The sequence below is a fragment of the Nycticebus coucang genome, chromosome 2, assembly GCF_027406575.1.
Source record: "Nycticebus coucang isolate mNycCou1 chromosome 2, mNycCou1.pri, whole genome shotgun sequence".
NCBI lineage: Eukaryota > Metazoa > Chordata > Mammalia > Primates > Lorisidae > Nycticebus > Nycticebus coucang.
The window spans coordinates 11708283-11729185 of NC_069781.1; the positions used below are offsets into that span (position 1 = coordinate 11708283).

The 20903-nt window shown below is 39.1% G+C and overlaps 1 protein-coding gene across 1 annotated transcript in view; it reads left to right on the forward strand.

The window, feature by feature from the left end:
- The window catches only part of MAPKAP1 (MAPK associated protein 1), a 284441-nt gene that overhangs the window by 166855 nt on the left and 96683 nt on the right, over positions 1-20903 (forward strand). The window contains 1 exon segment of the mRNA XM_053562435.1: positions 7662-7771. Within this exon segment, the coding sequence (XP_053418410.1) occupies positions 7662-7771 (110 nt within the window).

Below are 20903 nucleotides of genomic sequence, written 5' to 3' on the forward strand. Positions count from 1 at the left end.
AATGGAATCCAGTTAGGGTTTTACTGTTTACATGAGGGGCTATCACATAGATGGTGACAGAGGTCCTCAAACTTTTTAAACAGGGGGCCAGTTCACTGTCCCTCAGACCGTTGGAGGGCTGGACTATAATTTAAAAAAAAAAACTACGAACAAATTCCTGTGCACACTGCACATATCTTATTTTGAAGTAAAAAAACAAAACGGGAACAAATACAATCACACCGCCTCATGTGGCCCGTGGGCTGTAGTTTGAGGACCCCTGTAAACTGGGCTGTCTTTGGCAGCAGTGACTCAGAAGGTTTCCAAAGGCTTCCTAGGCTTCTCTAGGCTTTGCATAAAGGGAAAGGTGAGGTGTGTCCTGGATTCTTCCCTCTTTGCTGTACAGGGCTTTTCAAGAGGGTTGCTGCTACCTCCTGTAGCTCTGCTACATGGAGCTAAAACAGTAGGCTAGTTCATACTTTCTGAAGGTTGATCTTAGTTCTATAAATAAAGTCATCCATTTCAACCTAAAAAAAAAAAAAAAAAAAAGGTTGGTAGATTGAATTTACCCTCTTGATTATATCTCCCGAGTACGCCCCAAGTGACCAGACCTTTATTAAAGGGTGTCATTAGCTTTAAGCCTCTCCTTCTCTTATGTGATATTGTCTTGTGGTCTATAGAAGATGAAAATAAAATAAGAAAAGTGCATTTTTGCACACTCATTCAGTTTCATACCTTTGCTAGATATTGCTCATTTATTCCTTCTAAGCAATTTATTTTTATTTTTATAAGCTGAAGATCTGACACAGGTAATTACTTACCCAAGGTCATACTGTTTGATAAGGGGCAAAGCTAAAATAGGATAAGGGAGAAAAAAAGATGACTGTATTCTTTGTAGCTGGGCCTGGCAATATGGGTGTAAATTATCCTAGTTCTTTATTGTTTGCTTGAGTCATAGAGGACCAACTGTGTGTTGTTTCTTTTCATTCTGTTGTATTAGCAAACATTTTCATTGTCCAGATTGTCCTCATGTGTAGAAATGTAACATATGCAGCCTGTTTAATTTTGTATTTGTAAATCTGACTTGATTTCCTTTTTGGCAACAGCTACTATCTAGAGAAAAGGAAAGATTTTTCTTTGTGTCTGTTTAAAGTGACAGAAATATTGGAGCAAGTAATAAAGATGGCAAACATTAATTACATACTTGTAAGGATTTAAAGGTCAGACAAGCTAAATACGTATGTTTTGCTCACTGGAATGTCTGTTGAAATTGTGCCAGGATACGCTTTGTTCCTACTATAAAAGCACACATTTTAGATAACCATCAACTAGCTTTGGTATCCAAAAATTATGCCAGATTGTTACTTTAGTTGTTATATATCTCAGAAGTTTAGGACTCACATTTCTGACATTAATGTGATTTGTTCATGATACACCCCCTTCGGCCATGTTTAGTTACTACGTCTCATTTTGATTTCCTCTGTTCTCCCCTCAGCTTATGTTGGAGTCTGTCAGCTGCTGCTATGTACATGTCAGGCTAGTGACTTGGAATGTTTATTAATACAATGTCAGTCTTGCTGTTGAAAAAAAGTGTGATGCTTCTCAGAAGGTTGCAATGGAATGAAGCGTTTGATTTCCAGATGCTGTCTGCACTACGTGGTGAATACATTCTCAGATGTTACGCAGTTCACTGACCTGACAGTTATGGAACCCCACCTGGGACCCCGTTTCAGCAGGACATATTTGAACAGAAACAGTTTGCAAAACTTTACACACTTAAACTCCTGCCAAGGCAAACTGTTAGCCACTTGAGTTTGTTATAAATACCCAGTGGCAGTGGTTGGAAGTAGCCCACAGTGTGTTTTATATTCTGAACTGAATGTGAATGTCTTTGCGGTTATATAGAGTAGTAAATAATTGAGTTTGATTAGGGAGAGGGACCTCATTATCCCCCACCTGTGCCCAGCTGGAAGGGGAGGGTCGAAATGAAGCCATTAGCTGTCTCTCTTACTGGCATCTCAAAGAGCTCAAATACATCTGTGTCTTATTTTCTTTTCTGGCACAATCAGTCGAGCAAGCTAAGCAGGCATGACCGGATTTGGCAAGTCCCAAGGACTCTGGCAAAGATACACAAGGAGAAGGCGGAGGGCAGTCATTTTGGCTTCTCACTGCCCATTAGTCTAGCGAGTTATGTTTTTGGAAAATGTCTGTTTTGAAAAAGAGTACTTTGTCCAATGTCAAACATCACATGCTCATACAATACACTTTGATCTTGAAAAAAAATTTGGTTAGTGCAAGGGGAAACAAAATGTGGCATTCACACTAGTGTAAACTCTTTTTATGGATAAAGTAATACCCAAAGGACTTGCTTTAAAGCAGGCATGCTGCAGTTATTACAAGGCTTTCTCTTGCTCATATATTTTCATTTTCTACCTTGAGATGCTAGAGAATGAACATGCATGGAATTGGGACCAGAGCAGGTTGGGAACTAGAGTGTGTCTTCGTCACTTATTATGAACTAGTCACAACTGGAGAATCAACACTATTCTTGAAATTCTTTTCTACCTCTGCAGACTCAGATTGTGGGTTGCGAAATTATGCCATTCTCTAAGGCCTTCTTAAAAAGGATCTTGTAGGTCATATAGTATTCACACCAGCACATTGATAATTAAACTGAATTTGTTATAATGCCAGTTGAACTTTTTCCACAGATTGGTTGGTGGCTCCAATCTAGAGAATGTGCTCTCTGAAGTCTTGTCTTTATCTGAGTCCTTAAGGCTCCCTTGCAGGCTGAGCTTACAGGGGTTAAAAACACGGGCTTGAGAGTCTAGCCAACCTGGGTTCAAGTTCTGGCTCCTCCAGGATCTCTTATTAGCTCTATGACTTATTATTAATGTATTATATGATGCAAGTGTCTCAACCTTGCTAACCCTCAGTTTTCTCTGTTATAAAACTCAGGTGTAATAGCACCTACCTTTTCTGAGAACTAAAGTAAGTGCTTGATAAATGTCGGCTGTTGTCATTGTCTCATCATTCATTATACATCACTTCTTTGTCCATAGCCTGCTTCATTCTAGAGCTTGCTGGGCTCTGCTGCTTTCTGGTGTTGCTACCGTCTTTCTTACCATGATATACAGTTAAATAATGGCTGTATCTTGAGACACTATTTCCACCAAGAAGTTTCCCTGACTCCTCTCTCAGGGGAGCTGAGTTAAATATTTCAGCAGCAGTCTGAGCTTACCTTTATCGCTGTGATTATCTTACAGAGCTGTGATTATTGGTTGGCTTCTTTGTCTTTCTCTCCTGTTGGACTGTGCTCTTTGAGTTAGGGACCATGGTGTTGATTTCTGAATCCAGAATAGGATCTTTAATAGATGAGTGTCCTTAGGTAAATTCCCTAATGCCTCCAGCCTCAGCTTCTATAAAATGGGTATAATAATAGTACTATTTTAGGATCAAATGAGTTGTTAAAGATGTTTTTTTTTTTTAAGCTTAAAACAGTACCTGGCACATAATAAGTGTTCAATAAGTAATAGTGGCTCCTATTGTTGTAATTGTTAAACAGTGAACAACTTGCACTGTACAAATCAAAAAGCTCTTAATAAATTCATTGAATTTCTCCATACCCCCTCCATAATTTTTATTTCCTTTATCACCATCCAAAGCCAATGAGTTAAGCCAAGGTGGAACACACCAGCTTCTGTGGTTTGCTTTATCAAAAAAGAAAGCTTTGAAAACTGAGCCCAGAATATTCTCCTTTTAGTTCTTGAGAGTTTTTAATGGCTGGGGCAAAGACTACTTACTGACAGTTCTCCTGAATGTGGCCACCAAGCCTGCAAATGGCACATTTTCATGTCCCTGTGTTACCAATTATAATGAGTGTTGAGACTTACTCCCCAAATAAGCAACCTCTGCTTAGGTGGTATGGGGGAGAGGAACTGAATGGGGTCTCTTATTTGGGGGTGCTGGCTTGGGACAAGGGAGCAAAGGAGAACTAACATTGGTAAACTCCATTTACTATTTACCAGCCTTAGTGCCAGGTGCTTGGGCTTCGTTGTCTATTTTATCCCTCATGGAGGCAAGTAGCCTCCTTATTTTGTGGAAGCAGCTGAGGTTCTCACACATTAAAACAACATTTCAGTTAGCCATGGAACTGGGATCTCAATCAAAGGGTATTCAACTCCCTTGTGCTTTCCTCTCTAATGCGCTGCTTTCCAGCTTGGGTTCTGGTTCCAGCTATGTTCCTATTAATAGAATCTAAGCTTTTCAGATGAAGAACTGTACCCCTGTTTTCTTCTATGGTTCCCATCACCTCTGGCTTACTCCTTAGTAGAGAAGTGCTGTTGTGTCAGGTTAATGCTGGTATATAAACTTCTCTGTGGCAACTGAATGGCTTTGCACTAGGACAGAGCTGAACTCCTCAAGTGAGTAATCTCTTTTTAAAATGCCTGTATGTTTTTCAGTGGTTAGGAGACTTGACAGGACCTAACTTTGAATCGACTGAAACATTCCTGGCAATATTCATCTTGGACCCAGCTTGGGCAGCCTGAGGAACTGCAGGAGGGCAGCAGCTTCTACCTAGTATCCCTAGAATGCCGGGTGTTGGGGGGAACAAGGGGAGCAGGTGGAGGAGCCGTTTCTGAGCTGAGACTCTGGGTCTGTGTGTGGTCTGCTGTTCATCTGAGGACTAGCCATCCCAGTGTCGGTCCCAGCTCAGAGACTGGATCTCCGCACTGCAAAGAAGGCCGTGGGACTAGTGTGTCTCCCCTGAGATCACTGTCTTCTCCATCTCAGACCCAATGCTCCACATTAAGTAAAAGCAACTTTAAAAGATATATTTCAGTAGCCTTTTTAAAAAGCCCATAAATAATCCTGGATATAAAGAAATGAAGCATAAAACCTAGAATTTGGAAGTCAGGCTGAAAATTATGGTAAGCCTCCATTTCCACTTGTTAAATGGGAGCATAACTTAACAGTTACACCTAGGTGGAGGCTGAGAACCACTTGTGTTCTGTTCTTCCACGTTTTAAAATCCTGTAAGTGTATTACTCAAAAAAGAAACGCTATCTGTCTCCCTGCTGAAGTGCTACAGGTCCAGAACAAAATCCAAAGTTTGCATTCATCTGGAGCAAAGGAGTGGCATGTGGGGTTGACCTGAGGAAACTTTTATTAGGTCTGGTTGAATGTGCAATGTGCAATACGCAGGGCAGAACCTCTTTCTCCTTTTAACGTTTTTACTGAAATGGAGCCCCAGAGTAAGATACTGCATGTTCATGAAGGTACATTCGGAGGGCCGTGTGTGCCCCTTCCCTCACTGTTGTTTTCATTTTCCTCTCGTGAACCTTGCTACCCTGGCTTCAGCACGGAGGCTGTAAAGGAAGATGGAGAGCCGAGTTACCTCAGAATGATCACTATCGTTAACATTCACGGGTGGTTCACTTATCATTCCTGACTGCACAGACATGGCAGCCGCTCGGAAGCGTCCGCAGGTGTAGCATGGTGATACATATTACATTGTGCCACAATGAATTTATGTATTCTGTAACAAAAGAAAAGTGTAATGAAAAAATACAGAAGGTAATCCTTTATTCCTCCACCACACAATTTATCAGTAATGCCTGTGGATGATAAGTGCCAGGGATTTCCTCTGCTTGCTTTAACCTTGTCACCCAGGTACCTTCTGGTAAAATGACAGAAAAATACAGACTAGGGATTTTCCTCTGTTCAAAAATCTTTTAAAAGGATGCTTTTAATTTATGGAAGTTAGTCCAAACACCAGGCTTCCTTTTGAGCTTTTAGTCTGCCTTTGCTGAAAAAGATAAATGTATTGGTTTGAAATAATGCTATCAGCCAGCAGCAGATTAGGAGAGAATGTAAGCAATTTATAAGCAGATTCAAATCTAAAATAGTTGAGGTAGAACCCACATGGATAGAAGTTCACGAGGTCTAGGCCAGTACTAGTTTGTGAGTACTCCAGAACTTGTGTTTCCTTTCAGGCCCTCCTCATCCATCGCCCAGCATACTGTCACAGATGGAGCACACACTGACTTCTGAGGAGAAAGCAGGGGAAGGCAAATCTGAATGTGGTTGATTGGCATTTGTTCCAAACACACACTGGCCTGGCGCCAGCGCAAATACCCCCAAGTTTATAAATGCACAAGGCACTTTACATTTCAGTACTCTTGCCAAAGTATCACTTACTGCATTGCTCCCTAAATATAGTTGTTAAAAAAGAGCTATTTCTTATTTTGCTTTGATCAGTAAAATAAACTTTTAAAGATTGTTCTGGGATAGGGTCCAGCTTCTGAAGTAAAGAATGGCCGGGACTCAGGCATGATTCAGTAACAGAGTGTTCAGTAAAATTAGCTTGACAGTTCTCAGGCCTGCTGTTCAATAGCAAGAACTTGACCAAGTTAAAATGGATGATTGTGCTGGCCAGACCAGCATCGGCTTTTGCTTTTTAACAAATGGAATGTCAAGGATTAAACAGCAAGCCGTGTGGAGAGGAGGGTTGTGGAGATGTCTCTGTATTAGGGAAGCAAATTAGGTCCTTGGTTTCGAGATCAGCCCCCCAGCCCCTGTGGAGAGTCAGCCACCTGGTTGGGTCCAACCTAGGCTTAAGGCTCCTTCCCAGCCTGTCCTATTATTGGGAAGCTTTTCCAGGGCTTAGCTTGGGGCTTGGCTTTTCTTTCATATTTCTTGTCAATATGAAGTTCTGCCATGTTTTTTGGCCATATTCCCTTTTGAGATTCTTATGGAGAAATGGGAATGCAACCAAACTCCTTGTGGCAATTCCCATGTTCCATAGTTGGAAACTTGGGTCCCGTTTGTTACATGAGTTACTTGGAATTGGCCTGTTTTGTCCCTGTGCCCAAGCGTAGTGAGTAGTATTTGTGATACTTGCTATTGCAATTAACAGGGTTGATGAAGTTACCTCATGCAGGAGATGGGCTTCTGTGTTTTAAAGTACTTGCTCCTTAGCTGTTTTTTCCTATGTGGATGATGCACTCCCCCCACTCAATTGGATCAACTGGAAGCTTGAAAGTAGTGTTCATATTTTGTCTTATCATTGTTTGTGCTTAGCTAATATTTTGTTTGACTTTCTAGGACTAAGATTAAACATTCTACTGAAGTGTACAAAGACTGTGTATTTTTAAAAAATTATGTGTGTGTGTGTGTGTGTACACACACACAGAGTGATACCCCAAAGCAGTTTAAAATGAGAAAAGGAAAAGGTTCTTCCTAACTAGCTAGTGTGTGTGCATACACACACACATACACAGGTCATGACTTTTTTTTGTCTGGGGTTCCATGAGCTTATTACAGTAGTAGTATCTGCCTGCAGTGACATCTACTGACACAAGCCAAGTTCATCAGTTGTCATTCTTTGCTGCAGGATTTGGCTTGGGAGCCAATGCTAGGAACCCGAGGTGCCACTGACCCACACAGACCAATTAAATTCAATTGGTCTGTGAGATCAATTAGAAAAACCTTTCTTAACCCTGACCTCACTTTCATTTGGAACTGCTGATATTAGAATGCTTTTATCTCTCTCCATTAGAAATAGATTAAATAATTGGCACTTCATTGTACACCTACTTTAAAACTTTCTTAAACACAGTGAAGATTATATCTGTCTGGCTGAATGTTGGTGATAAAATAATATTTGTCTTTTCCTACAGAAATGCTGCTCATGGATTCTCCCTTATTCAGGTGGACAACACAAAGGTCACAATGAAAGACATCTTGCTAAAGGCAGTGAAGCGAAGAAAAGGATCTCAGAAAATTTCAGGTAGGATGCTTAAATCACGTCCTGGCAGTGGAAGCTTAACCCTTCATTAAAAGGGCTGGAAGTGTGGGGCAGGAGACAGGGCTAGTGGGTGTGTTGGTCTGTTCGATGGCTGCCTAGATTGTTTCAGATATCATTGCCGGAAGGTTTGGTTAGCAGGTCTACAGCTAGAAAGTAATTTTATACTGCCCCTGGAACACAGGAAGGGACTGGTCAGTGGCATATGTGAGAGGAATGGATTCATATCAGTTATGGAAATTCCATCATTAATAATTTGTGGTAGATTAAGATAGAGCTACTTGTGCTAATGATTAGTTGATGTAAAGCTATCTTGAACACAAAATCAGTCCTAAATTTGAATCACTGCTTTTCACTTCATGTTTTCACATAATTTTCCATGGGAGAACTTACAGTTATTAGTGTTTGAGATATGGGGGAAAAAAGGAAAAGTTTGTCTTAAGCACTACTGAGTGCAAGCTTAAAAAAAAAAATTAAAAAAGATAAATCATTTGATACGCACAAATACCCATTATTATCTAATTCCTTATTACCCAACTTTATATGGAAAATAAGCTTATGGTATTAGCTATGATATTTATATAAGAAAACATATTAGCAGTGTTGAGAAATAATTATTTGGGGGAAAAAGATAAAAGATTTGTCATACCAGAGACAACTTTAATATAAATTAACTCATACATGACATGCAAAATATCTTAGCCTTGTAAATGAAGAGTCTTCTTAAACACTTTCAATTTCACCTTTTAGAAAGAAAAAAAGCATTGCTCAGATTGAAGAAAATAGTTTTGTGCTGTTTTAAAGGGAGGCATATAATCTGTTCCAGATTTAATTAGCTATCTTCTGATGAAAGCTGAAGTTTTAATAAAAGTTAGAAGAGATAACACGGTGAAGGACACGGATGAGCTGTCTCAAGGCCATATTCCAAGGAAACGATAAGAGCTGTAAAAAATGGCAGAGGAGAGCAATTGAATGGAGCAATGAAAATCTGATTCTCATAAAAAAGAGAGAGAGAGAGATGCTGGTAGAGGCAGTTGTAGATGAGACCTGCTAGCGTCTGCAAGCAATTTGGATGCTTGCCAGGAGTCATTGTTCACCCTCGGCTGTGGCGGCTCCGTCCAGATGTGCCAACTGCACGTTTCGGCTTTTGCCAGCTGACTGCGCCGTTTGATAACCAGCTCTCTGGATGCCCATCATTGGCCGCAGAGATAGAATTAAATGATGATGATCTTCCCACAAGTTGGGAGAGGAAACAATGCATATAAATCTTGATTTCATCTCAGCATGAGAAGTCTTTATCCATCATCACTCATAATGAACAAGTCGTTAGCTGGGATGAATGGTGTTCTGGTTTTTCCAAACACCTCTTTTGTTCATTTTTTGGGTGACTTTTATCCACTGCATGGGGGTCAAACTTCTTTGCATTTAGGGGATGATTGAAGAGGCATAGCTACTCCTTGCCAAGGGAAAAGAGGTATTTGGGGGCTCCAGGTGCCAGTATAGTAGCTTTTAAACAGCTTTACATAATCAAAGACATTTGATTAGCATTCATCCTCCTTTAGAATCCTGGTTCTTTCTCTTGTTTTGTTCTTAAAATTTTTTACATAGAGTGTATTTGTGATATAATTCATTATATTGTAAGAGGGCACTATTCTGAATTGTCCAAGGAGGAGGTACAACTTTTTTAACCTTCTCATTAGACATTCTACTGTCACAGATTTTTTTAGACCATGAAGCCCCTGTGAACTTATTCAGATACAGCTGAGCCAATGTCTTTCCTTCATTCTCCCATCATCTCTGTCCAGTTGTGTACCTGTGTATCTATGTCCATTCCCAGCACTTTTCATACACAGATTTATTTACATTTACCTTTGTGTACACATCACTGCCATTTCCATTAGAGTCTTTGCCATATCCTTGACAGAGAGTTAGACTTATTATCCCAAGAACAGTGGTCTGCATTATTTATTTCTTTTCATACTAGAGAGCCAATTGAGATTGATACTTTTCTTTTCTTTTTCTTTCTTTCCTTTTTTTTTTTTTTGAGACAGGGTCTTAACTTCGTTGCCCTTGGTAGAGTGCCATGGTGTTCTAGGTCACAGACTCTTGGGCTCAAACTCTTGGGCTCAGGCGATTCTCTTTCCTCAGCCTCCTGAGTAGCTGGGACTACAGGTGCCCACCACAACGCCCGGCTATTTTTAGAGACGAGGTCTCGCTCTAGCTAAGGCTGGTCTTGAACCTGTGAGTTCAGGCAATCCACCCACCTCAGCCTCCCAGAGTGCTAGGATTACAGGTGTACTGTCCATTTTCTTAATCCAAAAAGCTTCTTAAGTTAAGAAGGTCTTTCTATAGTTTTATTAACTGTTGTCTCAAGAAATAGAAGAATCTCCAGTTTAGCAAAGGTACATATTTCAGGTTAACTTGGTAAATAAAGGCAGGATACATTTTGTGTTTTTGAACTTTGTATTGTGGAATGGACTTCTTTTGGAAGTTGATTAATGAAAATCCTCTTGTCCTGGAGGGAAACACCAGTATATTTACTTTTAAAAAATGTGTTAGTGTTCACAGTTGTCTGTGAAATACTTAGTACTTTATGACACATGAACTTAGTCATGAACTTGATGAGGAGAGATGCCAGCTTAGAAATATGACACATGAACTTAGTCATGAACTTGATGAGGAGAGATGCCAGGCTTCTGGAGTCTTTACCACAATTACTTCTACTTGGTCTTTGCAAGAAGGTACCTACCATGCCCTATGAATTAGAGTCGTGAGAGCTCTCTCTTCAGACACCTGGTTAACCTGATTGAGTGCAGAACAATGTTTGCCTTTTTGCTATTCTTATTTAGCTGGAATGAGAAGCAGGGAAATACCCCCTCAAATTAAATCACATGTGCCATGTAGACTATTCATTAGAGGTTAGTTGCACTAGAACAGGACTTCAGAATTCCTTTGGTAAGCTGTCTGTGTATTTCTTTAATGTCGTTTATCTTTTTTTCAAACTGACCACATAAATCTTCACTTAATAATAACAATAAATTTAGAACTATTTTATTAATAAATTAAAATGTGGGCTTGATGATACTCCTAATATTTAAATACTCTGTTGTTTTTCCCTCTGGCACTCCCTCCCCAGTTTTGATTTGTAAAAAATTAGAAGGTGGTAGATGTTTGAGCAAAAGAATTCTTCGTTAAGTAAATAGCTTTGCCAATGGAAACCCTTAGGGTTTCAAAATCGTTTTTCTTTTTAGGATAGGATATCATTACAGGCATTTGTAACTGATCTAAAATTGTGAGTTGCTTTATTTGTAATTATTTTATCAAGTCATAACTATTTGTGAATGCTGCAGGGTTTTTTCCTGTTAGTATTCATATACTTAACTATAGTGGTCTTTTCATGGTATGTTCCAGTTGGTTCTCTGCTAAGGCCTATTTTTTAAATGTCTCTTTTAAAGTTTCTTGCTAACTTTTTATTTTATTACTGACCTACTTGACATTTGGAGTCTACCTGAGTTGGCAGAAAATCTCCACTGTTTAAGAAAATTGTAACTGGAGAATCCAGTTTTAGGAGAATTGGATGAAACCTCTTTACCAATGTTAATAATTGGGTGGGTGTGTTTTTGACACAGTAAAGAGTAGTAATCAGGGCCCTTGATTTAACCAGTAAAATATACTAACCTGTTATTAATTGTATAAAGGCTTTAGATCTTCAAGTTCTCTTTCTGCTAAGGTCACCCTCGCAATCAATGACCTTCTGAGCATCTTAGTGTTTTGTTACTGTTGTTTAAAAATGCTGTTAACCAGCCTTCTGAAGCATGATGTTGGGCCTGACAGAGGCACTGTTGAGAAATGGAGACAGATCAATTTTAGTTTTTAAATTGACACAGAAATAGAGGTTTCTCTTGATCTACAAAAGAGAGAAATCATCAAAGTGAGATTTACCAAGCAGAATAGTTTTCTGCATAGCTCTGTTCCATATTTGTTATTATGAAATAGAGGTGTTTTCTCTGTGTCATCTGCAGAAAGATTGAACAGAAGCATATTTTTCTTACCTCGTCTTTTCCTACCTTTTGATATAAAAGATAAATTTTTATTAGTCTAAAGATCCTTTTAAGAAAATTCTTACAATATTGTTAAAAAGCCTAGCAGGATTCATTCATATTTCTCTCTTATAAAATTTCACCTAAGACTTGAAAGAAAAGTGTTAGTTTTCTCAAGTAGGAACTCCTTCTTCACCTCTGTTTGTGTCCACAGGGCACCTTATTGCTTGCTAATTTACTTTCTTTCCCCTAGAATGTCACCAATGAGATAGTAAAGTCTAGGGTTTCTGAAACATTATTCCCTAAAATACTAAAATAGCACAGGGTGTGGAGTTCTGGTCTGAGGGACAACTAACGATGGCATCCCTGGATTCTTACGTTGTATCTTAAAAATTCATGTAATTGTTCCCCGATGTATTTGCAGCCGTGTTGTACATTCACCATTGTGTGCCCCGTGTGTCAGACCTGTGCTATGTACAGGGAGACAGTGGCAAAGCCCATCAACAAGGCCCTTGCTGAGGAGGACCTTATATTCTAGAGGGAAAGTGAACATGAGGGGCTGAGAGAAAAACAGAAAAAAAAGGGAGCTCCCTGCATCTTATAAATGTTCAAGGAACTCTTCCTCTGAGAAATTTACATTTAAATAGTGGCCTTCATATTTAAGCTATAGTTGAGGTGTGAGTGTGGGGCACAGCCAATTAAAACTAACTTACTGTGTTTTAACATAAAAAGAACATTGCAGATTACTTCGCTGTTTGATTTACTTAACTCTTCCTCTTCCAATGTTGGAATGAAATTGACCCTATAAGAAGAAACAGCAGGTGCCCAGGACAGTAAATGGTGCCATCATCTACCCATATTCCCCAAGACAGGTATCCAGTTGGCTATCTGAATATTTACCTTTTCTGTCTCCCCACATCTATCCGTTAGAAAGTCCTGTGAGTTTTACCTCTACAGTATATCCTGTATCCATTTAGTCTTCTAATGAATGCGTTCTAATTGAATGCGTCCAAGTCACCGTGACTATTCATCTGGACTGCTGAAATAGCATCCTGTTCCTGCTCTTGGCCCCCTACCATCTTTTGTCTGCACAGCAACCAGAGAGATCCTGTAAAATAAGAATCAGATCCTATCTCTGTTCCAAACCTTTAAATGACTTACAGTTGCATATAGAATGAAATCCAAACTTCTAAGCATTGTGAAATCCACTGAGATCCAAAGAGGGGAAGGGACATATGCAGAGTATAAACACAGAGAAAGAGCTGGGGGGAAATGCAGACTTGGTGGTTGCATTACAACGGAGGGGTACAGATCAGACAGAGACCCAGGCAGCTAGGACGGAAAGAATTTAGAACCTATGACCTAACATGGATCATGTGCAGTGGGCTGGCTGCAGTAGGGTCAGTCTCTGTAATACCACACCTGGTAGACCTTACTTTCATGCCAGATAGATTTAGAAAGTTGTACACAAATGAATTCCTTATTTATCAAGAGTGTTTTGGGGGCGGTGCCTGTGGCTCAAAGGAGTAGGGCGCCAGCCCCATATGCCGGAGGTGGCGGGTTCAAACCCAGCCCCAGCCAAAAACTGCAAAAAAATAAATAAACAAATAAATAAGTGAGGTGATGATATGTTACTAAAAAAAAAAAAAAGAGTGTTTCCAAAAGATCTTTCCAAAAGTAAGATCTCTTCCCAGTAGAAGAGAACTGTTGGATTGAGTAGCTTTTTTTTTTTTTTTATTGTTGGGGATTCATTGAGGGTACAATAAGCCAGGTTACACTGATTGCAATTGTTAAGTCCCTCTTGCAATCATGTCTTGCCCCCATAAAGTGTGACACATATCAAGGCCCCACCCTGAGTAGCTTTTTTGTACTTACAGATATGACCTCATTTAAATATGCACAACACTTCTAGAAAGTAGATTTGATTACATTTTACCTTATATGTAAGGCTTTATAAATGTTAAAAAGTAAAGGAAAAAAGGTGCTTCTTAGAATTAAGGAACTATGATAACTGTTAATATATGTGTAGTTAGGTACTTAGTTCTCTGAGCCCCCTTTACCTTAGCTGTTAAGAGAAGTTAAAGTCACCCAAGTTTCCGTAGTAAGTAAATGGTGAATCTAAATTGAAGCCTAAGCTTTTTTGACCTCAAAGCCCATACTCTTTTTATTCGTACCATGTTGCTTATTAGAACCCTAATGGGAGAACAAATTTAAAATTCTGTAAATAGAAATGTTCATTGATTCTGAGATCTAAATGCACTAGGGAAGTGCAGCATTTAAAGGAACCCCGTGGTGAATCTGGATATAAAGCCAAGAATTCTTTTTGTAATTGCACAGTTTGTCTGTGTTGGTGTCAGTTTTAATGTTTTATGTCTAGCTTTCTTAAAGCAACATCCACCTGTCCTGAGCTGCCCTATGAAAAAGAGAAATCCACATGCATTTTAGATGAAGTAGGGGTTTTAACACTCTTCTAGCCTAAAATACCCTCCAAGGACTAAAGTAAGCTAAAGGATTGAACAGAGTCCTACATCTGTGTGATTGTAAAGACAGAAAATCCAGTAACTCTTCTATGAAAGTAGAATGTATAAGCAGAGAATGTATAACAGATACATGGTTTCCATATGCTGTAGCAGGTCATCCTTAAAAAAATAAAAAGAATAAAAGGTAAATAAAACTGTTTAAATGTTCTTTGTCAAAAGGCAGTAATTTCTGCAGACAACTGTTCCTCCTTACGAAAGAATAAATAATTACGTTGATGGCAGTCATGCATGGGTGCTAAATAATAAGTAAAGACCCTATACTCAGTATCCAACGATCCAGTGGGAGAATGATATAGTAAATTAAGGTTGTAATTTACTGTCTGCTTACAGTGTTTCTAAGGTATTTAAATGTATAACTCAGAAGTGCCCCAGTAAGAAGCTCCAAGTTAAATATTCCTCCTTGCCTCCCCTCTCTGCTTCTTTATCTTTTTGTTTCATTTTGTTTTATCTTTTGCCTGAGAGTCCCCTGTCTGGAGTGCTCTGAAGCTCCTGATGGATCTTCTCAAATACAGAGTAGAGCATGTTAAAGATGGCATTGCAGTCAACTGTTTTATCCAGAAAGACTGGAAATTTAGAGAATTTATGTCAAGCAAAAATCTTTTGGAACCACTTTAGAGACCCAATTATTTTAGAAGGGTGTTACAAGCTCTCCCAATTGCCACATCAGAAAAACTTGAAATCTGTCATTCACCAAAGCTGCATTTGACCAGCATTTACTCTTCCTGCTAGTCGCTAATCTGTTAGAAGTTCCTTTTCCATTACAAAATCTATCCATTCACTTCATCTGAGGCAGTCACAAGCATGGATTAGATTAACGAAAAAGTAGAATGAAAGGAAAAGACATATGTCCTAAGAGGCTGAGAGGTGGTGTGGAAGGTACAGTTTGAAGTCAGAGGACCTTCTCTTGGGTTTACTAGGGAGTAATTCCAGAGTACCACTAAGTTGATAGTAGCTGCCCAGGAAATACCACTACATGTAGATGTAGAAATGTTTAAAAAGATGAAGAAAAATCTGTCTTAACATTAAGAAACTGTGTGTATAATGATGGTACTTAACCTCTCTGAGCCTCATCGACTCTTAACATGACAAAGGTTGCATGAGGATTAATCCAGACACTGTATGAAAAGCTGTGTGGTCTTAAGGGCTGTATGGCTCTAAGATCCCTGTTTAGTTCAGCAGTCATCATCAAATCCTGCCTGCTCTGTAACAGGGCTATACTAAAAATCAAACGGAAACCCAGTGAGTACACAGAAAAAGAGGCACTAAAATACGGTAAACTGACAAGCAGATGTATACATACTACTCAAGCAGCACAGATAAGGGAGTACTGGAAACTATTAGGTGGGGAGGGGACTAAGAAAAGATGCTCTGGAGTGATTTCTTTGATGGCTTTTTTGAAGATTAGTTAGAACTTTGTCAAATGGGTAAATGAGAAGAAGAACATTCCAGGCAGACAAGTAAACCTGCTTTGAGATGTAGTCATAGAACATATAAGTTCCAAATTACTGGAGCAGGAAGTGGGCGAAGAGTAATCTACAGGAACTAAGCTGTGGCCAGATGCAGCCAGGCCAGCCTGATAGTATACTCAAAAATAGAAGAGGTGCATTCATTTATTGGGGACTTATAATATAATAGGCACTGTGTAGGGACTGGGGATTTTATAGAGACCAGGAAATGGTCCTTACCCTCAAGGGGCTTACTGTTTAGTTGGGGAATCAAGCAAATAAGCAGTCAATTATGATACCGTGCATGGGTGCATATGGGAAGAGGGGAGCCATGACTCCCAATCTTAGGAAAAACTGTCCTGAGCGCATTATGTGACTTAGAACCTGAAGATGAATAGAAACTGGCAGCTGAAGAGGGATGGGAAAGTGTTCAGACTGCAGTGGTCCTTTGGGACTAGGTCATGTTTGTAAACTGTGTTGAATTTGAACATTATCCTGATGACAGAGAGGAACCATTGAAAGGAGGGCAATACAATCAGAATTTCTTCTAGAAAACACCATCTGTGTTATACAAATAGATTAGAGGCCACAAAACATGAAGCAGAGACATCTGCGCAGAAGCTCTTGAGAAATCTGTCCAGTAGATGATGGAACCCTGAATTAAGGTGTGGAGAAGAGTGGAAAGTATTCTGTTCAGGAAACAGAAGGATGGATACCATGAGAAAGTCTGATTTCTTTTATTAGAGCTGAATGCACAGGGAGAATTGAAATAGCTTGGAAGTGTTGCCTGACCTCCTGAAGTTAGTATCAAAAGAAGGTTATGGTAAAAGATAGGTTTTTAGAGATACACATATTTAAATAAAATTAAACAGTTATTGAAGAGAATCAAACATTTTTGAGGTATGTGAATTAAAAAGTGAAGATTTCCTCTAACTTCCTTTGACGTAACTCTTTTGTTTTGTTTTGTTTTAATTCAGTTCACACAGAGAGATATGCATACAGGTTATAAGTTTCCTGTGGACAGGTCCCTCTTTTTTGTTTTTGTTTTTATTTTACATGTTCAACATCTATCAAGGTACCTGCCAAGTAATAGGAGGTCATTCAGTAAAAGTTTATTAAATGAAGTAATGAAAAGTGTATATGAGTAAAGGTATTTTTGTTAATGATATCACACAATATAGATGATATTACATTTGCTTTTTCACTCAAAAATATATGATAAGCATTATTCTGTATCAGAATGATCACATTTTTATTTTTTTAGGAAATTTATTTAACTGAGCTCTTTATTGAATAATGTTTACATTATTTTCAAATTTTCAGTATTATAGAAATCTTCAATGAACAATCTGGTATGAATATTCATTGTACATTTGTGCTAAATTTTGAACATAGGATTACTTGTCAGAGGTTTATTTAAAATGTTAAAAAAAAAAAAACTACCCTTTAACAAGTTTATATGCATTCTTTAATGTCCTAAGATGATATAGGTGTGTGTCTTTTCCCATCCCCTTACCAGCACTGGATGTTATTCATCTCTAATTTTTGCCAAACAGATGGTTAGCTATTAGTATTGCATTTTAATGTGTATTTCTGTGTCTTAGTTTATAGTTTAGTATTTTTATTTATTTATTTATTTTTGAGACAGAGTATTACTCTGTTGCCCTGGATATAGTGCTGTGGCATCATAACACACAGTAACATCAATCTCTTGGGTTCAAGCAATTCTCTTTCCTCAGCCTCCCAAGTAGCTGGAACTATAGACACCAACCCCAGTGCCTGGCTGATTTTTCTATTTTTAGTTGTTCAGGCTGGTCTTGACCTCCTGAGCTCAAGCAGTCTACCCACCTTAGCTTCCTAGAGTCTAAGGATCACAGGCGTTAGCCACCACACCCCAGCCAGTTTAGTGTTTTTAAATGAGTTTATTTAGCCATTTATCTAATTAAAGGATAGTTCTTCAGCGAATCAATTCTTTTAGTAGAAAAAGAAATTGAGAAGAACTCAAATTTCAGAATACCATTTTTAAGATATGCTCTGTAGTTTAGAACCCAGTTTTCCTCTGCCTCACCTCCCCACTTCCTGCCCAAACAGGTGCACACAACTCACACACACTGATACATAGAGAAAGACACGTATCCAAGCCAGGTAACTTCACTTGTTTGCCTACTGGCCATACAATCACAAGCAAAGCTTTTGTTTGTGTGTTCAAAAAGAGAGTCCGGTAATTTACCAAACTCCCATTTCGCCTCATTCGAGACCTTATGTTACCTGCTTGCTTTGTCGTCAAAACCACTTCTAAAACAGATTTTCAGCTAAATTGTTGTTAAATACTTTGCTTCAGTCTGGTACATGTCATAGTACTTAGAAAATGTATCCCAATCTGCAAATCAGAATATAAACAAAAACGTTGTCACCCCTACCAGTTTATTTTGGGGAGGCAGATCTAAGGGCACGCCTGGCAGCATTATGAACAGCCTTGGCACCAAGGGCACCTGTAGGGGGTTAATGGGGACCCTGCATCATTCCTTGCCATGTGCCTGGTGAGTAAACTCTTAGAAGTTTCTGGGAATGGTAGCAAGTGGGGAAAAGGCTGAAACCAACAATCAGTGTCACAAAGTGGGGATGAATAATTTGCTGAGGAGACCGTTGAGACAGATGTTTAATTAGCTGAAGTCACCGTGGATAAATTGGGAGAGGACTGCCTATGCAGAGAGATGCCCTTTTTTTCCTCATCTCTCATGTAACTGTGTGTGTGTGTGTGTGTGTGTATTTTTTTTTTTTTTTTTTTTTTGTCCTTACCATTTTCTTTTTGAAGACAACATTCTCAGATTGGGGAGACTAGGGAGAGGTGGGGAGGAAGGTATGGAGGAAGTACCAAAGTAATGATTTCTATTTGATTATATCTACTGAACACTTACTGTATTCCAGGTGTTTTTGTACTTAACCTTTACAAAAGACCTTGTGAGATGGGTGTTGTCTTTTTTTTTTTTTTAATGCTTTAAAACACTGAGGAGATAGATACATATGAATGGGGAGGGGGGAGACAACGTAGAGCCTGTGGGCATGCACACTTGTGTGTGTTTCTAACGAGTCATATAAATGAGATTTGAATCCAGATCCTTTGATTCTTGAACCTGGTGTTTTTTCCCCTTATTTCATAGCTTCTTTATTTAAAATGTAATGTGGGTAAGAGAGCTTTCTAGAGTAAAAGTAATATTCTATATTTTGATAGAAAATCTATTAACATGGCTGCGGTCACAGAGGTATATGCATTTGTCAGAAATATCAAGTGGTAAGATTTGTGTGTCATTTTACCTAAAAGTAAAAAAGAGAATCTTAAATGTAGAACTCCAGTTAATGATATGCACACTGAAATGTTTAGGAGCAAATGTCCTGGTGTTCTTAAATTTGAAATGCCTTTTTAAAAAACAGATTGTTGTATAGATATGTGATAAAGCAAATATAGTAAAATGTTAATTGTAGGATCAAAGCGATGAGTACATGGGTTTTCAGTATATAGTTCTCTCAACTTTTCTGTGGTTTAAAATGCTCGCATAAAATGGAGAACTCACAAAAATTAAAAATGTAATTTAGATTCTATGGATATTAAAATGAATTTCTGAACTTACAAACATCCTTATTGCATAGAAAACACTAATCTTTATTCCTTTTTTTTTTTTTTGTAGAGACAGAGTCTCACTGTACCGCCCTCGGTAGAGTGCCGTGGCGTCGTCACACAGCTCACAGCAACCTCTAACTCCTGGGCTTAAGCGATTCTCTTGCCTCAGCCTCCCGAGCAGCTGGGACTACAGGCGCCCGCCACAATGCCCGGCTATTTTTTGGTTGCAGTTTGGCCGAGGCTGGGTTTGAACCCGCCACCCTCAGCATATGGGGCCAGCGCCACCCTCTTTATTCCTTTTTATAGGAGTTTTTATTATACATTAAGTAACATCTTTGAGGTTACAGCTTCTTCTGTTGACCTATGCTTTTAAGTTGTATATACAATTAAATATAATATATAATATTATAATTGTTGCTACTCACTGACACTCAAAATTGGCCAATCTGCCAAACACTATTTTTTAATCATATTTTACTCCTTAAAACAGCTATTTGAATTGAATGTTATTTTCATTTTATAGATGAGAAAACTAAAGTTCAGAGAGATCCTGCTGGACATGCCAGTGTCACCTAGCTAGTAAGTGGGGGAGCAGATGTCCAAAGGTGGTACGCTAGCCACTGAGCAGTGCTTCCTCCCACTGGATAAGGGTGCAGGGCTCACAGCTCAGTGGAGGCTGTTGGACTTCTCTCCCTAGTAAGACCAAATGTGCCAGCTTCATTTGGGGGTAGCAGCCAGACTCAGTGGAACGGGCACAGGCTGTAGAACCACCCCAGCCCAGGTTCTCAGCCCAGCTATACCTTTTGCAAGCTGTGAAGTTAGGCAAGTCTTCCACCCCACTTACCTCATCAATCCCCCTTATTTTTTCTGTACATAGGGATAATAATAATAGCTACCTGGGAGGGTGGTTGCTTTGAATGCGTGAAAAACACTTAGTTCATAGTAAGTGCTCAGTGGTGTCAGCTGGTGTCACCCCTACTACCACTCTATGCCAGGCACACCATAAAACCTGACATTCTGTTTAGGATTTGATTTATTTCCTTTTCTGCCCATATGACTTGGCTTTTGGCTTCAGCTTTTGCTTCCCAGTGAAATAAGTCTATAGAAATCTTATACCCTGTGACAGAACGAGCCTTTGAATTATGTTTGAATTTGAATCTACTGGAAGCATCCTTAACTTTGAACAAGGAGAAAACTAGATCCAGAGAGTCAACTCTAGTGAGTTTTTTTATAATAACAAAACCCATGCCATAAATATAGGGGTGGATTAATGGTCACAAGGCTCATTCATCATATAGCTTATACAAACAAATTTAAGTTTCTGTGCCAAAGACTCTAGAGAGAAGGCCAGCGTGTGTTGGCTCATGCCTGTAATCCTAGCGCTCTGGGAGGCCGAGGTAGATCTCTTGAGTTTAGGAATTCAAGACCAACCAGAGCAAGAGTGAGACCCTGTCTCTACTAAAAATAGAAAAA